The sequence below is a fragment of the Oncorhynchus kisutch genome, linkage group LG23 (assembly GCF_002021735.2).
Source record: "Oncorhynchus kisutch isolate 150728-3 linkage group LG23, Okis_V2, whole genome shotgun sequence".
Taxonomy (NCBI): domain Eukaryota; kingdom Metazoa; phylum Chordata; class Actinopteri; order Salmoniformes; family Salmonidae; genus Oncorhynchus; species Oncorhynchus kisutch.
The window spans coordinates 27,490,912-27,512,964 of record NC_034196.2 but is presented as its reverse complement, the minus strand read 5'-3'; the positions used below and the strand labels follow the sequence as shown (position 1 = coordinate 27,512,964).

Here is a 22,053-nt window from a genome sequence, read left to right as displayed (position 1 = left end):
CTGCCTCTCTCTCTCTCGCTCTGCCTCTCTCTCTCTCGCTCTGCCTCTCTCTCTCTCGCTCTGCCTCTCTCTCTGCCTCTCGCTCTGCCTCTCTCTCTGCTCTGCCTCTCGTTGCCCTCTCTCTCTCGCTGCCCCTCTCTCCTCTGCCTCTCTCTCTCTCTCTCTGCCTCCTCTCTCTCTTGCCCTCTTCTCTCTCTCTCTGCTCTCTGCTCTCTCTCTTCTGCCTCTCTCTCTCTCTCTGCTCTGTCTCTCTCTTATCTGCCTCTCTCTCTCTCTCTTGGCCTCTCTTCTCTCTCTGCCCCCTCTCTCTCTCTCTCTGCCTCTCTCTCTCTCTCGCGTCTGCCTCTCTCTCTCTCGCTCTGCCTCTCTCTCTCTCGCTCTGCCTCTCTCTCTCCTCGCTCGCCTCTATCTCTCTCGCTCTGCCTCTCTCTCTGCCCCTCTCGCTCTGCCTCTCTCTCCTGCCTCTCTCTCTGCCTCTCCTCTCGCTGCCTCTCTTCTCTTCTGCTCTCTCTCTCTCTCTCTGCCTCTCTCTCTCTCTGCCTCTCTCTCTCTCTCTGCCTCTCTCTCTCTCTCTGCCTCTCTCTCTCTCTCTCTGCCTCTCTCCTCTCTCTGCCTCTCTCTCTCTCTCTGCCTCTCTCTCTCTCTGCCTCTCTCTCTCTCTGCCTCTCTCTCTCTCTCTGCCTCTCTCTCTCTCTCTGCCTCTCTCTCTCTCTCTGCCTCTCTCTCTCTCTCTCTGCCTCTTATCTCTCGCTCTCTGCCTCTCTCTCGCTCTCTGCCTCTCTCTCGCTCTCTTGCCTCTCTCTCGCCTCTCTGCCTCTCTCTCGCTCTCTCTGCCTCTCTGTCTCCATCCACACTCAATATATTAAGCCTACACTTATTTAGATATATGGATTTTGAGTAAGTATGAGACATTTTAGCACATTTCTGACAGGAAGACTTCTACCCCACCACTTGCTGTTGATGATGTGAAGAGGCTTCTAGCCCAGTCAGTCCCAGCCATAGATATGCCGCTGGCTATGCTATTCGCTTGCAGTACTATGTATGCCTTTAATCCAAGACCCTACCTGAGCGCTGCTTTCCTCCATAGTTATGTTTGGAAGCTGGCCAGGGCCACAGGGCCACAGGGCCAGGACAGTTGTCTGATCTGTGTATGTGGGCCCAGCCCAGGTACTACCAGGTCACCTTTGGCTCATCTGTTACAGCACTGCTACTGCAGCCTGACTCTCATGGACATCTGCCCCCTGCTGGACTGTTGGTATAACCACATTCACTAATTTTCTTGGGAAAGATGTAACAGAGTTGGTTTGGTAAACCATGCTTGTGTGATTAGTAACCTTGCCTGTCCTGAGGACTTGCATTAGCACCCAGGCCTAATGCCTAGGCTTTAGCTCACTGTGCTAACACTGTCATGCGAGCTTCAAACCCAGTTGATCACATACAGTACGTTAATGGATTGTGTACTTTCTCTGTGTAAAAGCTTAGCTCCACTTTCCTTTTAACTTTTGCAGAATCAGTGCGCAGCTTTCAAACCTTATTGTTCCTATTTCCCCCTGACTCCTGTGTGTGATATAATGGGAGGTGGGATGTGTGTGTGCGGGGTTGGGGCTCTCATTGTTCAGCTCTTTGGTGGAAAATGTGCATATCGGCCCTTCCTATGGCTGCTTTTAAAACTCACACCCACACACTGGCAGGGTGGTTGAAGTTAGACCCACTTCTCTCCAGCTAATTCTGTCTCACTCTAACACACATGCTCTTTCTCTCTCCCATCCTCACCTCTAGCCCTTATTCCATCAGTTCCTTTCATTCTTTTATCCCATTTTCTTTCTTTCAATCCTATATTGCCTGACTACCCAGACTCCTTGCTGCGGCCAAACGCTACGCCACGCTCACAGACGTTAGTTTCTTCTCCGCAATGAGTCTGGATCGGAGTACCTCCCTGACCCTTCACTGAATGTGAACACTTTCGGGGCCGTCTGATTGGTCCAGAAAACGATAGGTTGGGCCAGAGCCAGTCACTGATCTTGTTTTGTACAACACCCCTCGTCACCAGAAACCACTTCAGTAATGGCAGTCTCAGACTAAAGTATGTAGCGAACAACAGAGCAGCCGAAGAATTATAAAAATGTAGTGAGTCGTCGGGCAAATATCACTACTCTCCTCTTATCTCCCAAGTAGCACAGTATAGGTTGGCTACTTGAATGCTACCAACCTTTACATTGGCAAAGAACATTATGTTGAAGAACCACTTCCTTTTATTTAACCTTTATATAACTAGGCAAGTCAGTTAAGAACAAATTCTTATTTACAATGACGGCCTACACCGGCCAAACCCGGACTATGCTGGGACAATCTGGACCTATGGGACTCCCAATCCCAGCCGGTTGTGATACAGCCTGGAATCGAACCAGGGTGTCTGTAGTGACACTTCTAGCACTGAGATGCAGTGCCTTAGACCGCTGCACCCCTCGGGAGCCCATACTTTAATATTTAATTATATGTATCAGGCAGCCCTAACAGTTTAAACGTGCCCTGTGCTGGGGATGCATCATCTTTAATGAACCTCCTCTCTATTGTCTTAGCAAAGGCACGTTTACTGTAATTAATTAATGGACTAGTAGAAAATCGTTTATCCCTGTTGCTCCTGTTTTAGTACCTTAATGTACCCAGCCAGTCAATTTGATTAACTTCAACATTACATCCATTCATTTCTAGTAAGTGATTTCTGTCTGTGGATAAGTAATGTTTGTCTTTCTAGTGCTGGTATTAAAACTCCTTGTTAATGTTAATGGGCTCCATCTGGATTGAAGATATCACACGCAAATACTGGAACTGAAGTGTGTGTGTGTGTGTTTCCCCCTCCCAGTCATGGCCAGTGCAGTGTGCTGTAGGTGACAGTGAAGAATGGATGTGTGTAGCGATCTCTGGGAGGCTGTGTGTGTTACCTATCACACACTCCACACTCTTACCTCAGCACTCACACACTCCCAGTACTTTTGTTTTCCATGGCGCAGCTGTGCGAACCAACAACTGGGTGGTGAGTTTAATTCCTATATATATATATATATATATACTGACACCCCCCTCTCCCTGTCTCCGCTACAGAGAGCAGCCTATCTTCAGTACGAGGGCACATGTCTTCCAGATCGACCCCACCACCAAGAAGAACTGGGTCCCCACCAGTAAACACGCCGTCACAGTCTCCTACTTCTACGACAGCACGCGCAACGTCTACCGCATCATCAGTCTGGACGGCTCTAAGGTGTGTGTGTGTGTGTGTGTGTGTGTGTGTGTGTGTGTGTGCGCAGCAAAGTTGTGTAAACGGAGAGGGAAGATATACAGTGTCTTCAGAAAGTCTTCACACCCCTTGACTTTTCTCACATTTTGTTGTATTACCGCCTAAATAAAAAATGATGCTAAAGTGGAATTATGTTTTTCAAAATGTTTACCAATTTAATGAAAAGCTGACATTTATTGAGTCAATAAGTATTCAAGCCTAAAGTTCAGGAGTAAAATTTGGCTTAACAAGTCAAATAGAATGGACTTTGAGTGCAATAATAGTGTTTTACATCATTTTTGAATTACTACCTCGTCCTTGTACTGCAAACATACAATTATCTGTAAGGTCCCTCAGTTGAGAAGTGAATTTCAAACACAGACTCGACCACAAAGACCACGGAGGTTTTCCAATGCATAGCAAAGAAGGGCACCTATTGGATAAAGAAGGGCAGACATTGAAATCCCTTTGAGCATGGTGAATTATTAACTACACTTTGGATGGTGTATCAATACACCCAGTCACTACAAAGATACAAAGGACTCCTTCCTTTTTTAGTTTATTTCACCTTTATTTAACCAGGTGGCCAGTTGAGAACACCTTTATTTAACCAGGTGGCCAGTTGAGAACACCTTTATTTAACCAGGTGGCCAGTTGAGAACACCTTTATTTAACCAGGTAGGCTAGTTGAGAACACCTTTATTTAACCAGGTAGACTAGTTGAGAACAAGTTCTCACTTACAACTGCGATCTGGCCAAGATAAAGCAAAGCAGTGCGACACAAACAACACAGAGTTACACATGAGATAAACAAAACATACAGTCAATAATACAGTAGAACAACAGAAAACAAAAAGTCTATATACAGTGAGTGCAAATGAGGTAAGTTAAGGAAATAAATAGGCCACGGTGGCGAAGTAATTACAATATAGCAATTAAACACTGGAATGTAGATCGGCAGAATGTGAATGTGCAGGTAGAGATACTGGGGTGCAAAGGAGCAAAATAAATAAATACCAGTATGGGGATGAGGTAGGTAGATAGCCTATCTGTAAACAGCCCATCTAAGTACAGGTGCAGTGATCTGTAAGCTGCTCTGACAGCTGGTGCTTAAAGCTAGTGAGGGAGATGTGAGTCTCCAGCTTCAGAGATTTTTGCAATTCGTTCCAGTCATGAGCAGCAGAGAACTGTAAGGAAAGACGACCAAAGGAGGAAGAGGCTTTGGGGGTGACCAGTGAGATATACCTGCTGGAGCGCGTGCTACGAGTGGGTGCTGCTATGGTGACCAGTGAGCTGAGATAAGGCGGGGCTTTACCTAGCAGAGACTTGCCAGAGAGGAAGGAAACCACTCAAGGATTTCACCAAAACATTCTAATAATTTAGCAGACGTTCTTATCCAGAGAGACTTACAGGAGCAGTTAGGGTTAAGTGCCTTGCTCAAGGGCACATCAACAGATTTTTTTTCTCCTAGTTGGCTCAAGGATTTGTTCCAACAACCTTTCAGTTACTGGCCCAATGCTCTTAACCGCTAGGCTACCTGTTGCCCTAAATCTACACTGGAATTGCTTACCAAGAAGACAGGTAATGTTCCTGAGAGGCCGAGTTACAGTTTTTAACAAAATCTACTTGAAAATCTGGCAAACCTGAAAATGGTTGTCTACCAATGATCACCAACCAATGTGACAGAGCTTGAAGAATTTAGATAATAATAATGGGCAAATGTTGCACGATCCAGGTGTGGAAAGCTCTTAGAGACTTACCCAGAAATACTCACAGCAGTAATCGCTGCCAAAGGTGCTTACACAAAGTATTGACTCAGGGGTGTGAATACTTATGCAAATTAGATTTCTGTATTTCATTTTCAAGAAATATTAGCACATTTTTCTAAAAACATGTTTTTACTTGGTTATTATAGGGTATTGTGTGTAGAATTTGAATTCAGGCTGTAACACACCAAAATGTGCAGGAAGTCAAGGGGTATGAATACGTTCTGGAGCCAACGTATACAGTGCCTGGTTCCCCTCAGCAAAGGGGGAGTGGCAACAGGAAGGCTCCCTCAGGCTCAGGGCACGCCATGCTATACATCCCTTAGAATCAATCATGGATTGATGTACACAGACTACATACAGCACGTGAAACACACATCTGTACTTGTGTACAGTATTCCCTCTCTTTCCCACAGGCAGACTTGACACATTTGACCGTCCCTACAGACACGGACAGACAGAACCAAAGATTGAAGGAAGTTGTAGTTTCACTCAACACACACGCTACATTTCCCACGTGTGTGTGTGATTCCATGTCCAGTGGTAGCAGCAGAGCCCATGGTTGGTAGTGGCATGGGGGCATTGTGGCCTGTTCTGTCGTAACAAAAATGATTTTAGTCTTCAGAGGGGTGCAGGGGAGGAGCTATTTTAGTACCGCAACGATATGTAAAGCACTCCACACACACACACACACACACACACACACACACACTCTCTACACTGCTTTGCATGTACTCAACTGTGTGGTTACTGCTACTGTGCTGAGCTGGGAGAGGGTGGGCTGTGGTGAGGTGCTGCCTGCCTGCCACTCTAGGATACACTCGTCATCAACATCCACACAGCCCGAAGTAACTAAACTCAGCAAAAATGAACCTTTTTCAGGACCCTGTCTTTCAAAGATAATTAGTTAAAATCCCAATAATTTCACAGATCTTCATTTATATAGGGTTTAAATCACTGTTTCCCATGCTTGTTCAATGAACCATAAACAATTATTAACATGCTGTTACGGTTTTCTAAGTGTGGTGAAGGAGAGTCGGACCAAACTGCAGCGTGTCAATTGCGATCCATGTTTATTTAAACAAACGTAAACACGACTAAACACGAACACTACAAAAACAATAAACGAAACGAAAACCGAAAACAGCCTATACTTGTGTCAACTAACATCAAACAAGGACATCAAGACACTCAGGACAAATAGGACAATCACCCACGACAAACTCAAAGAATATGGCTGCCTAAATATGGTTCCCAATCAGAGACAACGATAAGCACCTGCCTCTAATTGAGAACCACTCCAGACAGCCATAGACCTTGCTAGATAACCCCACTAGCTACAATCCCAAAAACATACACACCAAAACCCCAAGACAAAACACACCACAATACAAAAACTCCATGCCACACCCTGGCCTGACCCAATACATGAAGAAAAACACAAAATACTTAGACCAGGGCGTGACACATGCACCTGTGGAACGGTCATTAAGACACTAACAGCTTACAGACAGGTAGGCAATTAAGGTCACAGTTATGAAAACGCAGGACACTAAAGAGGCCTTTCTACTGACTCTGATAAACACCAAAGAAAGATGCCCAGGGTCCCTGCTCATCTGCGTGAACGTGCCTTAGGCATGCTGCATGAGGACTGCAGATGTGGCCAGGGCAATAAATTGCAATGCCCATACTGTGAGACGCCTAAGACAGTGCTACAGGGAGACAGGATGGACAGCTGATCGTCCTCGCAGTGGCAGACCACGTGTAACAACACCTACACAGGATCGGTACATCCGGACATCACACTTGAGGAACTGGTACAGGATGGCAACAACTGCCTGAGTTACACCAGGAACACACAATCCCTCCATCAGTGCTCAGACTGTCCACAATAGGCTGAAAGCGGCTGGACTGAGGGCTTGTAGGCCTGTTGTAAGGCAGGCTGTTTTGTTTGAATGTTTCCCTGCTGTCCCAATTTGATTTTTAATCTCTATGAATATATTATCCTGTATAGGACATCACTGGCAACAACATCACCTATGGGCACAAACCCACCGTTGCTGGACCAGACACGACTGGCAAAAAGTGCTCTTCACTAATGAGTCGCGATTTTGTCTCACCTGGGGTGATGGTCGGATTCGCAATTATTGTCGAAGGAATGACCGTTACACCGAGGACTGTACTCTGGAGCGGGATCGATTTGGAGGGTCCGTCATGGTCTGGGATGGTGTTTAACAGCATCATCGGACTGAGCTTGTTATTGCAGGCAATCTCAATGCTGTGGGTTACAGGGAAGACGTACTCCTCCCTCATGTGGTACCCTTCCTGCAGGCTCATCTTGACATGATCCTCCAGCATTACAATGCCACGACGCACAAAACGTGCAGTATGGCTGATTTCCTGCAAGACAGGAATATCAGTGTTCTGCCATGGACAGCGAAGAGCCCGGATCTCAATCCCATTGAGCACGTCTGGGAGCTGTTGTATTGGAGGGTGAGGGCTAGGGCCACTCCTCCCAGGAATGTCCAAGTACTTGCAGGTGCCTTGGTGGAAAAGTAGGGTAACATCTCACCGCAAGAACTGACAAATCTGGTGCAGTCCATGAGGAGGAGATGCACTGCAGAACTTAATGCAGCTGATGGCCACACCAGATACTGACTGTTACTTTTGATTTTGACCCCCCCCCCCCCCCCCTTTTGTTCAGGGACACATTATTCCAGTTCTGTTCGTCACATGTCTGTGGAACTTGTTCAGTTTATGTCTGTTGTTCAATCTTATGTTCATACAAATATTTACACATGTTAAGTTTGCTAAAAAATAAACGCAGTTTACAGTGAGAGGACGATTCTTTTTTTGCTGAGTTTACATACACACACACAACTTTTCACACACACAACTTTACATAGAACTAACAGGCCAACCGTGTGCCTCGCCCACCTTCCTCTCTCCCTCACCCACTGTGGTCGATGCCAGTAGAGTCAATCAGCCTCACTGGGGCCTCTCCTCTCATTGACGGCTTCCTGTTTAATAATCAATAGGGGTGTATCGTGCCCACACACACACACACACACACTTTTCGTCTGACACACAGATAGATAACACATCCAGTTGTTACTGTTGCTGAAGGAAACAACAAGCCCACTCATCTTTTAGGCAAATGGGTCAGCATTGCTTTTGTGATTCATACAACTCCTTTCTCCTTCCCCAGGCAATCATCAACAGCACCATCACCCCCAACATGACCTTCACCAAGACCTCCCAGAAGTTTGGCCAGTGGGCCGACAGCCGAGCCAACACCGTCTATGGCCTGGGCTTCTCCTCAGAGAACCACCTGCTCAAGGTACACACACACACATCGCCAAAGTTGAGCTCACAAACACACCACATACACACACACACACACACACACACACACACACACACACACACAGACTAGTTTAGTCAGTGTTGTCTGTGTCATTGTGGTTCTTTCTCAGTTTGCAGAGAAATTTGCAGAGTTTAAAGAGGCGGCCCGATTAGCCAAGGAGAAATCCCAGGAGAAGATGGAACTCACCAGCACCCCCTCTCAGGTAGTCCCAACAACACACACCCCTACCTCAGATGGGATAGTTCACCAACACCTACTTACTCACCTTAATTAAAAAGAAACCTGTTTCCTCACATTAAATGTAGCTTTTGGACCGGTATAGACTGCAAAGCACCTGGTGTTTTTGTACACAACCCACCACTAACATTAACATTATGTTACCAGAAAACAATGGGAGTGAATGGACCCCAAGTGATTTAGGTATCATAGGAAGTGATTGGAAACACTACCTGCAAAGCACTACTCTTGGATGAGATGTTAAACTAATTCCTAATGGGAGTGTCTGAAGCCAGTACTCTCATGGCAAGACTATAGTGTGTTAACTCCAGTGTCCTGGCTAAACTCCCAACCTGGCCTAACCATCCCCAGGTTTCAATTGGCTCATTCAACCCATCTCTTCTCCCCTGCAACTCTTCCCCAGGTCACTGCACTAAAAAAGAATGTGCTCTCAGTACCTCACAAAGTACCTCCCAGAGTACCTCTCAGAGTACCTGTAAAAAAGAAGGTAAAATGGAATCCAAATCATTGTCATCTGACCCCAGTCTCCGATAACCCTCCTGCTTTGCCCTCTTACTCCAGTCCAGTGTTGAAATCCCCAACTACCCCAGGCTAACACTCCAGCCCTTCAGGTGGTCTCCCCACAATGTTGTCACTGCTGTAGAAACATGGACCAAATAATGTCCATTATACAGTATAGTGTATATTTACCCTAAAATTGAGGTGTTGAATGGCACTGTTCCACTCTTTGGGGAGAACCCTGCCCTCCATGGATTAACCAACTTCTCCCTCTCTCCCCCATCCTAATATCAGATTAACACACAGATGAATGAATCCCTTCTCAGTCTCAGATGAACTCTGATCTCCCAGTGTCAGCTATGCTCCCATAAAGAGATGTTTCTTTTTTCAAGTGAGAAAACAACAAGCTCACTTGAAAACACATAGGCCTACTCACTTGAATACACATAGGCCTACTCACTTGAAAACACATAGGCCTACTCACTTGAAAACACATAGGCCTACTCACTTGAAAACACATAGGCCTACTCACTTGAAAACACATAGGCCTACTCACTTGAAAACACATAGGCCTACTCACTTGAGAGAAACAAAAACTCACTCGAAACATCACTTTCTGTGGAGTGTAACTCATTGTGCAGGTATTCTCTCCACATTACATCAGTATTTGATTTACTCAGCAGTTGAGAACATACAGTTCAACTGTATTTCTGTTCCTTTAACCTTATTGTTTACATCATGCCAGGAGTCGGCCACCGGTGACCTGCAGTCACCTTTGACCCCGGAGAGCATCAACGGCACTGATGACGAGAGGGGCACCACCCCTGAAATGCCGCAGCACCCACCTGAGCCCCGTCCCGAGCCGTCTCAGAACCAGCTGCCCTTCTCCCACAGGTAAGAACAAGGCTCTGAAGCCAGGGGCTGGAGTAGGGTGTCAAGCACAAAGATAGTTCACCTCATTGGGCAAGGCATGGTTGGTCAGTGGGCAAGGCATGGTTGCTCAGTGGGCAAGGCATGGTTGGTCAGTGGGCAAGGCATGGTTGCTCAGTGGGCAAGGCATGGTTGCTCAGTGGGCAAGGCATGGTTGCTCAGTGGGCAAGGCATGGTTGCTCAGTGGGCAAGGCATGGTTGCTCAGTGGGCAAGGCATGGTTGCTCAGTGGGCAAGGCATGGTTGCTCAGTGGGCAAGGCATGGTTGCTCAGTGGGCAAGGCATGGTTGCTCAGTGGGCAAGGCATGGTTGCTCAGTGGGCAAGGCATGGTTGCTCAGTGGGCAAGGCATGGTTGCTCAGTGGGCAAGGCATGGTTGCTCAGTGGGCAAGGCATGGTTGCTCAGTGGGCAAGGCATGGTTGCTCAGTGGGCAAGGCATGGTTGCTCAGTGGGCAAGGCATGGTTGCTCAGTGGGCAAGGCATGGTTGCTCAGTGGGCAAGGCATGGTTGCTCAGTGGGCAAGGCATGGTTGCTCAGTGGGCAAGGCATGGTTGCTCAGTGGGCAAGGCATGGTTGCTCAGTGGGCAAGGCATGGTTGCTCAGTGGGCAAGGCATGGTTGCTCAGTGGGCAAGGCATGGTTGCTCAGTGGGCAAGGCATGGTTGCTCAGTGGGCAAGGCATGGTTGCTCAGTGGGCAAGGCATGGTTGCTCAGTGGGCAAGGCATGGTTGCTCAGTGGGCAAGGCATGGTTGCTCAGTGGGCAAGGCATGGTTGCTCAGTGGGCAAGGCATGGTTGCTCAGTGGGCAAGGCATGGTTGCTCAGTGGGCAAGGCATGGTTGCTCAGTGGGCAAGGCATGGTTGCTCAGTGGGCAAGGCATGGTTGCTCAGTGGGCAAGGCATGGTTGCTCAGTGGGCAAGGCATGGTTGCTCAGTGGGCAAGGCATGGTTGCTCAGTGGGCAAGGCATGGTTGCTCAGTGGGCAAGGCATGGTTGCTCAGTGGGCAAGGCATGGTTGCTCAGTGGGCAAGGCATGGTTGCTCAGTGGGCAAGGCATGGTTGCTCAGTGGGCAAGGCATGGTTGCTCAGTGGGCAAGGCATGGTTGCTCAGTGGGCAAGGCATGGTTGCTCAGTGGGCAAGGCATGGTTGCTCTGTGGGCAAGGCATGGTTGCTCTGTGGGCAAGGCATGGTTGCTCTGTGGGCAAGGCATGGTTGCTCTGTGGGCAAGGCATGGTTGCTCTGTGGGCAAGGCATGGTTGCTCTGTGGGCAAGGCATGGTTGCTCTGTGGGCAAGGCATGGTTGCTCTGTGGGCAAGGCATGGTTGCTCTGTGGGCAAGGCATGGTTGCTCTGTGGGCAAGGCATGGTTGCTCTGTGGGCAAGGCATGGTTGCTCTGTGGGCAAGGCATGGTTGCTCTGTGGGCAAGGCATGGTTGCTCTGTGGGCAAGGCATGGTTGCTCTGTGGGCAAGGCATGGTTGCTCTGTGGGCAAGGCATGGTTGCTCAGTGGGCAAGGCATGGTTGCTCTGTGGGCAAGGCATGGTCGAAGGCTTAATAAATGAGCACATTCAGTTCTCTTTGGAAATGGTAAGATAATACCAATTGATACAAAACTATCTTCCAATTCCTTCCTTTAAAACTCTCATCTTCCCTTGTACAAGCTGAACATCCACAGTACTCCACTGTGTTCCCATGTTCAGTCTGGTATTGGTGGGGTTTAGCTGTTCACTGGGACCTCTTATTTAAAAGGAAATTGGCACAGCAGCAGCACCGCGTGTGCGTGGTCTGCCCGCACCTGGATGTGTCGAGTCATCCATCTCTTATTCATGTGGTCCCAGAACCCTGGACAGCAGTTAAGCATTATATCAAAACACTGTCTAGTGCTGATTTTAATTATTAATTACTAAATAAATGGAAAATGTATTTCACTCCCCCACCCCTTCGTATTCACCATACACGGTTCCCACATGAGTTTCTCTCTAGCCTCTGAGGTCAGTAATGCTGATGAACATGAAGTTGAACATGTATTTTTACATTGGTGCTGGAATGGTTCATAGTCTTTAGTCAAATGACAGCATTGTTATTTTTTGCAATAAACTCAGGAAAACAGTGGTTGAGTTTATATCAGAGATGGAGTCTTGATCTTGCAGTCTTAAGACCAGTCGTGACCACAAAAAAACAGTCTTGGTCAGTTGGTCTTGTCATGTGTCTCAATACACTGGGTCTGGGTCTTGGCACCTATGTCTGGGTCATGGTCACTGAAACTCTGCTGAAGTGTCTGTCTGTCTCCAGTTCGTCCAGTATTAACAAGCACTGGGAGGCCGAGCTGGCAGCCCTGAAGGGTAACAATGCCAAGCTGACAGCAGCTCTGCTGGAGTCCACAGCCAACGTCAAACAGTGGAAACAACAACTGGCTGCTTACCAGGAGGAGGCTGAGAGACTACACAAACGGGTAAGACTGACTTTATAAAGGGATACTAGAGAGAGACTACACAAACGGGTAAGACTGACTGACTTTATAAAGGGATACTAGAGAGAGACTACACAACCGGGTAAGACTGACTGACTTTATAAAGGGATACTAGAGAGAGACTACACAACCGGGTAAGACTGACTGACTTTATAAAGGGATACTAGAGAGACTACACAAATGGGTAAGACTTACTGACTATAAAGGGATACTAGAGAGAGGCTACACAAACGGGTAAGACTGACTGACTGACTTTATAAAGGGATACTAGAGAGACTACACAAACGGGTAAGACTTACTGACTATAAAGGGATACTAGAGAGAGGCTACACAAACGGGTAAGACTGACTGACTGACTTTATAAAGGGATACTAGAGAGACTACACAAACGGGTAAGACTTACTGACTATAAAGGGATACTAGAGAGAGGCTACACAAACGGGTAAGACTGACTGACTGACTTTATAAAGGGATACTAGAGAGACTACACAAACGGGTAAGACTGACTTTATAAAGGGATACTAGAGAGGCTACACAAACGGGTAAGACTGACTTTATAAAGGGATACTAGAGAGACTACACAAACGGGTAAGACTGACTTTATAAAGGGATACTAGAGACTACACAAACGGGTAAGACTTACTGACTATAAAGGGATACTAGAGAGAGACTACACAAACAGATCAGAATTGTTACACAAAGAACATAAAAACGATATGATTACCAACACTGTGTATGTCCTCAGGTGACAGAGCTGGAGTGTGTTAGTGGTCAGACGCCAGTCATCAAATCCCAGAAGACTGAGCTCAACCAGACGATAGAAGAACTGGAGTCAGCATTAAAAGCCAAGGAGGAGGTGTGTGTGTGTGTGTGTGTGTGGGGGGTGGGGAGAAAATATAATGTGAGCCCTGTGTTTGTATATTTTCCCTCCCTGCAGGAACTAGAGAGATTGAAAGAGGAAGTGGAGAGTGCTAATGAGTTCCAGACTCAGAAGGAATCGCTAACACATAAACTACAGGTGAGACTAATGAACAACACTACTGTATTGCACTGCACACGACACTGGGCCTCAGACATCTGTTTTCACTACAGTTGTGTACGTTTGTGTTTGTTGGTTTGTGCGTGTTTGTGTTTATAAGTGTGGGTGTGTGTTTTGTCTTTGTGTGTTTGTCTTTACAGTGCCTTGCAAAAGTATTCAGACCCTTTGGAGTCCTTTATTTTATTGTGTTACAAAGTGGGATAAAAATTATTTTAACTGTCTTTTTTTGTCAGCAATCGACTCAAAATATTATAATGACAAAGTGGAAGAAAAACTATGTTGAAGATGAATACAAATTTGATTACTTAAGTATAGTCATTGCATAAGTATTAAGCCATTTTGATCAGTAAAGTCTAATTTAGTAAAGGAGTAAAAAAGTTAAGTTACATGGACTCACTCTGTGTGAAATAATAGGGCTTGACATGATTTTTGAATGACTCCCTCTTCCTCTGTGCCCCATGCAACATGTGTAAGGTCCCTCAGTCAAGTGTTGAATTGAGGGACCTGTGCTTGAAAGTCAAACCATCTCAATTGGGTTGAGGTCAGGTGATTGTGGAGGCCAGGTCATCTGATACAGCACTCATCACTGTCCTTCTTGGTCACATAGCCCTTACACAGCCTGGAGGTGTGGTGGGTCACTGTCCTGTTGAAAAACAAATGATAGTCCCACTAAGTGCAAACTAGATGGGATGGTGTATCTCTGCAGAATGCTGTGGTAGCCATGCTGGTTAAGTGAGCCTTGAATTCTAAATCAATCACAGACAGTGGCACCAGCAAAAACACCCCCACACCATCGCACCACCTCCTCCATGCTTCACGGTGGGAACCACACATGCAGAGATCTTTTGTTCACCTACTCTGCGTCTCACAAAGACACTGCGGTTGGAACCAAACTTTGGCCAGATCTAATGTCCATCGGTCGTGTTTCTTGGCCCAAGCAAGTCTCTTCTTATTGGTGTCCTTTAGTAGTGGTTTCTTTGCAGCAATTTGACCATGAAGGCCTGATTCACGCAGTCACCTCTGGACAGTTGATATTGAGATGTGTCTGTTACTTGAACTGTGTGACACATTTATTTGGGCTGCAATCTGAGGTGCAGTTAACTGTAATGAATTTATCCTCTGCAGCAGAGCTACCTCTGGGTCTTCCTTTCCTGTGGCGGTCCTCATGAGAGCCAGTTTCATCATAGCCAGTTTCATCATAGCGCTGGATGGTTTTTGCGACTGCACTTGAAGAAACATTCAAAGTTCCTGAAATGTCCCGCTTTGACTGACCTTCATGTCTTAAAGTAATGATGGACTGTCATTTCTCTTTGCTTATTTGAGCTGTTCTTGCCATAATATGGACCTCGTCTTTTACCACATAGGGCCATCTTCTGTATACCACCCCGACCTTGTCACAACACAACTGATTGGCTCAAATGCATGAAGAAAGAAAGACATTCCACTATTTAACTTATGACAAGGCACACCTGTTAAGTGAAATGCATTCCAGGTGACTACCTCATGAAGCTGGTTGAGAGAATTCCAAGAGTGTGCAAAGCTGTCATCAAGGCAAAGGGTGGCTGCTTTGAAGAATCTCAATTATATAATATATTTTGATTTATTTAACACTTTTTGGGGGGGGTTACTACATTATTCCAAAACATCTGCAGCCCCAAAAATACTTCTGGCAGCTTGATTTAAAATAATTCAGAATAATAATGTTAGGAAAGACACTTTAACCTTGTTTCTTAGGATTTCATTTTTGGTTGTACTTTTTGCCATTTATGAATGTTAGTCAATGCGTTTCTATGGGCTTTTGACCAAGTAATTGATACTTAAAGGGGTATTTTTTCGAGCCATAGTATGAGTATGTTTGCTGTGTGCACACGTTAACACAACACCCCCCCCCCCCCCACCCCCCCCCCCCCCCATCCGCTACCCACTCCCAGGAGACTGAGGAGAGGAACCAGACGTTGGAGGCCCAGCTGGGGGAGTTGGAGCTGCATCTGGAGGGCAGTCAGCTAGAGAGCGAGGCCTTCAGGAAGAGTCTGCGGTCCCTGCTGGAGCTGCTGGACGGGAAGATCTTTGAGCTGACAGAGCTCCGAGACAGCCTAGCCAGACTCATCGAGGACAGCAGCAGCTAGAAGAGACGAGAAGTGCTACGACACAGCCCCCAAGTGGAGCACCATCGCCACCATAATAACATAGTGACTGGAGAATGAATTGTAGTCGGTGCACGAGAGCACTGTATGAAAATATTCACACACTGTTATTAGTACATACACAGTCATTATTCTTCACTAACATGCACATAATCAAGCATGTGTTGATTATGCCACATGCTTGAACATAATTGTAAATAGATAGGATTCTTGGATTCGCTTGGATTCTCTAGATTTGGCTAATGTTCACTACATATTGCTGGTACACCTGTATACTATATGAACATACTCACACACTTTATACACACACACACACACTTCAGAGGTCCTGTCGAGGCTTTGCTTGGGCCCTGCCTTCCATCTCTTTGCTCTCCCTGTGGGATGTTCTTTACACATTACAGACTACAAGCTGCTCAAATATCTATTTTCTCTCTGCTTTTTTTTGCCAAGTCTGGCTAGCATTCCATAGGAGAGGATGTTGAGTATGGTGGGTTATTTTACTTTGGGTTTTTCTTCCATTACAGACACTATTAACAGAAATAGGAAGCCCTCACTTTCTATATTTATTTGGTGCAAAGTTCAGTTGCTGGTGGATGTTTTTGTTTAATCTTTGCTGTTGTCCGTCATGGGTTCAGGTCTGTTTTCTAACTATTCTGCATATACCACTTTATTATTCAGTTATTACTACAGTACTACTATTGCTCTGGTTACTATGGAGATATCATTGTCAGCCAAATGGACAGTCCGATTAGATGAGGTCATGGAGATGTAGACAGTTGTACTCACTGATCCTTACAGCGTTTCACTGGACTCTCCGGCGGTTTGCTCCGAGGCCCCATCTAACACTGGGCTACGACTAAGGGTCAGAGGTCAGACAGATGACCTCCCAGTGACCTTGTTTTTAAATGCACCTAATGTCCTCCTATCACATTTCCATGGAGATTAAAGAAGAATGTGGCATCTTGTCCAAGATTGAGGACCGATCTGGGACAACCTTCTATACTAAATGAGCAATATAAAGAGAGCGTCAAGAGTAAAAATACACATTTCAGTCTCGCTTTCAGGTATTTTCCTCCTCTTCTGGGAAATGTAAGGAGAGACAAGGTGGAAACAACACCAACCCAAGGCCAGAAGCTGGGGTTTGTTTCAGCAGTTACAAGTCTTTCCTTTCTATACACTTTTTTATTACAAATACTAATATAACACATTTATAGTGCACTTGTGAAAATGGAATTGAATGTTTGGGTGAATCCAAAACTATTTTTCTTTATTTTCCCCCTCCTTGTTTCTGTTACAACTTGAAGTGCAGTGATTGATTGGTTCCTATGTTTTCCCTTAATTTATTATTCCAGATATATTATAACCACAGATTGAGAATTTTATGAAACAAATTTTTGTTTGAACTTAATGATTTTCATGTCTGGTATGTGGGTGTCAAGGTAGATATTTTTTTTTTGGTGTAAAAAAAAAAAACGGGCAATATTTTTGAACTACTTAAAAAGGAAATGGATTTACAGAGACCCTTGTGCATAGCATGTGTGGTTTGCAGAGACATTATTTCCTTTTGCCAAATGTTTTCCTGTACAGAATATGAATTTTGCTGACGTTGCCTTTGGTACAAAGATGCATCAATGGTAGCTAACTACGGAACTTTTGTCGGGTTTACTATTGCCAAAAATCTGTGATAATGTATAAAAAATAAAACTATATGTATACCTGAAGAACACTATTTAAGGGCTTGTTGGTTCTGGTATCTTTGAGAGATTTGAATGTGGTTTCTGGGCTGGTTGGCGTTTTCAATTATGATCTGTACTACAATTTGAAAGGGAATAATTGAGTAATAATTTTAAATGATTATACCACATGCTTAAACAATTGTAATTGAGTTTATAGTAAAATGTAAAAATAAAAAAATGAAGTGTTGTCATTTTTCACTATCTGAATGTTCCTCATTTTCTCTAATCTGCACTCACTTCAGTTCCTGTCCTGATGCTTCTTGTATAACATCACATCCACTCACTGCCTTAAAGGGGATTGTTTGGCTGTTTTTTTAATTAAATACTATTTGTGGTTGACCTCATGTGGATGTGCATGATGTACTAGACCCAACAAAAGGCTGTCTGGTTTGGCTAAAGGCTGAGTTGAGTTCTAATGGCTCTGTGATGCCAAGTCAAAGAACAGGACAGGAAGACATTTCGGGACTTGGTTTTATTTTGAAGGGAAAAAATATAACTGGGATATATAAAGCAGTTAGGAATGCAATAACAGTAAGACGAGAGTAAAAGGCAAAAGATAACATTTAAGCACATTTACATTTTGTATGGTATTGCTTTATAAATTCTTATTCCATTTCTTAAATCATGAAGTGTTTTAATAAATACTTAGGATGTTTTTAAGCATGCCAATGTATTTTCAGGATGTACATTACATTATATATTACATTTCAGTTTAATATAATAATATTGCACTTATCTTGTGACGGACTCATCTTCAAATCAGACCAGGCCAGCCACATGCATAAGGTCATACAAGTTAAAGGTTATAGGTCAAACTGCAGTGTTAGCTAAAGACAGAAGAGATGGAAATGAATAATACAAAAGATTTTACAAATCATGTATAAAATAAACAAAATTACATAAAGATCCCAAATACAATGAAGAAAACTGACAAATGAAAGTGATTTTCCAACAGACCGGTTTGTACTGTATATGGACAGGACTAGGAAGGGGGCATCTCAATATAACTAAAATGGCTGCCTCTACCCTCCTAAACTTCTCTCCATCTGCACAACAAAAAAAATCTATACAGTGAAAAGCTAATTCCTCTGAGTCAATATACTGTGTTGCTGTCACCTACACACCGTGTATAGATTCAGTGCAGATAAAGGAGAAGAAGCCACTTCAGACTAGAGACCCAGTCAGAGATATGCGGACGTTGCAGAAAGTCACATGATTGGGTTTTAACCACTTGCCATGAAGACACAGCATGAAGAATGAGCCCCATATGCTCACCCTACTGACTCACTGTGGTTAGTTACCAGTACCATACCACTGGTGGATTCAGTGAGGTAAACACAGATAGAAATATAATGAATAGAGCTGACAAGGTCCCTGTTCTACATGACCGACAATCATATCAGTTCTGCACCATACATTTCTATCTGAGCGTTTTTCAAGACCGGAAAAATACAGTACTACCACCTTTGACCTGGCCAAATGTCAACTTGGACAGCAGATGTACACACAGTCCTTCAGTTCCAAACAGTACATCATGTCCTTCATACTCAGTGCATGATTCATTACAGTAAACAGAGATTGTTCCTATAGAAATAGTTTCAGTTTTGACAGCTCTTAGATAAAACATAAAATAATCAGGCGTAGATAACGTGAAGCGACTCCACGGTAATAGTGGACTCATGAAAATAAAGCAGTGAAAAAAGAAAAAGAAACACTCGTTAAAAAGAACATAAAAGCACACTTTAAAAAGCATCAACAGAAACACGTGGCATGATGGAATATGAATACAGAGTATGGAATGAATGACACCTGTCTTTGTAGAGCTGGACAGATCAGCTGACTTTAAAGGGCACTGGTTTTACAGAGAAAAATATCATGACTTCTTGACACCAGGGGTTGCCACGCTCACCCGCAGAGGACTGGACGGTGTGAGTGCAGGCATTTTGTTCCAGCCAAACAATAACACATTTTATTCTATGGGGGGGTTGAATTAACATGAAAGAAAACACTCAATCCTGTCAAACGGAAAAACAACTCACCCCAGCAACCTAACCTCTCCAACCTCATTCTATATAAAGGGATCCCAGAACCCTAGCTCTCCAGTCGGTGCACTGACAAGGAGCCTTATTCCCCCGCTTGGTCCAGGACAAAGAAGGAATCGAGTGAAGGAATTACTTTAACATAGTGACTTTCATTACTAGGTTCTCAAAGTGCTTGACTATATAGAGCGTGAGGAGTCAGCACAACACAGAAAACCAGAAGAAAAGGCTAGTGGTCCATTACAAAGACCAGAAGAAATAGTAAGAAACAGTTAACATCTCTACTCAGGAAACATCTCTACTCAGCTTTCAGTCTGTCAATGTGGAGCCAGAAATAGTAGATGGTAGTGGCTGAGGTCAAAGGTCAGAGTCCCAGTCGGTGCCGTTGTGTGTGTGTGTGTGTATCTAGTTCTCCCAGTCTGTGCAGGGCAGGCCTTCGTCCTCAGACTCAGACTCAGGCGAAGCCTCCTTGATGCGTCTCAGGGCTTCATGGATGGAGCGGGTCAGAGCGTCGGCAGAGTGGGGGAACAAGCCCTTGGTGTGCCGCTGTTCCGGCCGCGTCCGCACCTTCTTCAACCGGACACCCTGCCGGATCTGGGCCAGGATGTTGTTGCTCTCGTCATCGTCTGGGTCGGGGGCTAGGACTCTCAGCTCAGCCTTACGCAGGCGGAAGCTGCCTCTCTTCAGGGAGTTCAGGACCTCGTCCATGGGAGAACTCGCTGGAGAGATGGGAGAATGGAACAATGTTAAAAATCTAGTCATGTTATGATTTTGATATATTCCTTTAAAATCCAGGTAACAGTATGTTGTCATGTCTGACCTCTCCTCCATTGTGAGGAGTCCAGCATGGCTGTCTTCTTCAGTTTCTTTCTGGCTGTCTGCAGCTGACTGCTGTCAAAGAAACGTGGGGAGAAGGAAGCCAGGGGGAGAGGCTCTGAATCTGACCCAGCCTTGGATTGCCGGACTGGGCTAGTGGGATGAGCCCACACAACTCCATCACTGGAGAGGTCATCTAAGGAGGGAGGGGGTGGGGGAGGAGGAGGAGGGGGAGGAGGTGGAGGGGCAGAGGAGGGAATCGCTGAGAGGGGAGGAAGAGAAAGGGCAGAGAGAGGCCCAGTGGCACCCCCTGGTGGGGGTAGAGAGACACTCTGATGACCACAGGCATAAGAGGGAGGAGCAAAGAGCTCAGGGAGGTCAACAGTGTCTGTTTGCACACTGGCAGCCAGGGTCTCAGGCCTCCCCGCGGGGGAGAGGGGAGTGGAGGTTTTTCTCCGGGAGTGGCCGTGGGACATACGCAGTCTGCTGGACTTCAGAGTCACCTGACCAGGGAAACGCTGCAACAGACAAAGAACCAACAGTTACAACATGCATCTAAACATACCGTCAACCTAAGATGTACTCAACATGAGAGGTTTAGACTGTGTTATTCAGAGGTAACTTTGTCCTCTCACCTGTTTGAAGCTGCGTAGTCTGTCCAGAGTTCTCGACCTATCCAGACTCATTCTGGCGTTACTCCTCTCCTCCTCTTCCTCCTGCTCCTCCCCTCGCTATGAAGAAACAGACAGGATGAGGAATTATTCACCATCATTCCCATAACACTGAATCAACTAGAGGCATGGCCGATTAATTAGAGCCGATTTCAAGTTCTCATAACAATCGGTAATCTGACTTTTTGGACACTGATTATGGACGACTATATTGCATTCCACGAGGAGACTGTGTGGCAGGCTGACCGCCTGTTAGGGCAGGCTGACCGCCTGTTACGGCAGGCTGACCGCCTGTTAGGGCAGGCTGACCCCCTGTTAGGGCAGGCTGACCACCTGTTAGGGCAGGCTGACCACCTGTTAGGGCAGGCTGACCACCTGTTAGGGCAGGCTGACCACCTGTTACGTGAGTGCAGCATCAAAATGACCTGTGCCTGCAAGGAGTCAAGGTAAGTTGTTAGCTAGCATTAAACTAGCTAACTATAAAAAAAAAAAATCTAATCTTCACATAATCACTAGTTAACTACACATGGTTGATGATATTACTAGGTTAACTAGCTTGTCCTGTGTTGCATATAATCCATGCGGTGCCTGTTAATTTATCATCGAATCACAGATTACTTCAACTTCGCCAAACGGGGGATGATTTAACAAAAGCACATTCACGAAAAAAGCACAATCGTTGCACAAATGTACCTTACCATAAACATCAACGCCTTTCTTAAAATCAATACACAGAAGTATATATATATTTTTAAACCTGCATATTTAGTTCAAATAAATTAATGTTAGCAGGCAATATTAACTAGGGAAATTGTGTCACTTCTCCTGCGTTCAGTGCAAGCAGAGTCAGGGTATATGCAACAGTTTGGCCGCCTGGCTCGCTGCGAACTGTGTGAAGACTATTTCTTCCTAACAAAGGCCATAATTCATTTGCCAGAATTTTACATCATTATGACATAACATTGAAGGTTGCACAACATAACAGCAATATTTAGACTAATGGATGCCACCCGTTCGACAAAATATGGAACGGTTCCATATTTCACTTAAAGAATAAACGTTTTGTTTT

The 22,053-nt window shown here is 45.3% G+C and overlaps 2 protein-coding genes across 3 annotated transcripts in view; one reads left to right on the top strand and one right to left on the bottom strand.

Moving 5' to 3' along the window:
- Positions 1–17,649, top strand: part of LOC109867997 (homer protein homolog 1) — a 36,008-nt gene extending 18,359 nt beyond the window's left edge. Inside the window, exons 2-9 of one of the 2 annotated variants that reach the window (XM_020457353.2) lie at positions 3,103–3,259; positions 8,249–8,380; positions 8,517–8,609; positions 9,888–10,036; positions 12,362–12,521; positions 13,285–13,395; positions 13,477–13,557; positions 15,510–17,649. In XM_020457353.2, coding sequence (XP_020312942.1) covers positions 3,103–3,259; positions 8,249–8,380; positions 8,517–8,609; positions 9,888–10,036; positions 12,362–12,521; positions 13,285–13,395; positions 13,477–13,557; positions 15,510–15,704 — 1,078 coding nt within the window. In that variant the 3' untranslated portion in view covers positions 15,705–17,649. Of the gene's footprint in view, positions 1–3,102; positions 3,260–8,248; positions 8,381–8,516; positions 8,610–9,887; positions 10,037–12,361; positions 12,522–13,284; positions 13,558–15,509 lie in introns of both variants that reach the window. The other variant, XM_031802976.1, reaches the window with a different exon arrangement.
- Positions 17,650–17,911: 262 nt separating this feature from the next.
- jmy (junction mediating and regulatory protein, p53 cofactor) overlaps positions 17,912–22,053 on the bottom strand; it is a 60,483-nt gene continuing 56,341 nt past the window's right edge. Inside the window, exons 8-10 of the mRNA XM_020457817.2 lie at positions 20,949–21,044; positions 20,318–20,831; positions 17,912–20,216 (exon numbers count right to left, since the gene is read on the bottom strand). Coding sequence (XP_020313406.1) covers positions 19,903–20,216; positions 20,318–20,831; positions 20,949–21,044 — 924 coding nt within the window. The 3' untranslated portion in view covers positions 17,912–19,902. The remainder of the gene's footprint in view (positions 20,217–20,317; positions 20,832–20,948; positions 21,045–22,053) is intronic.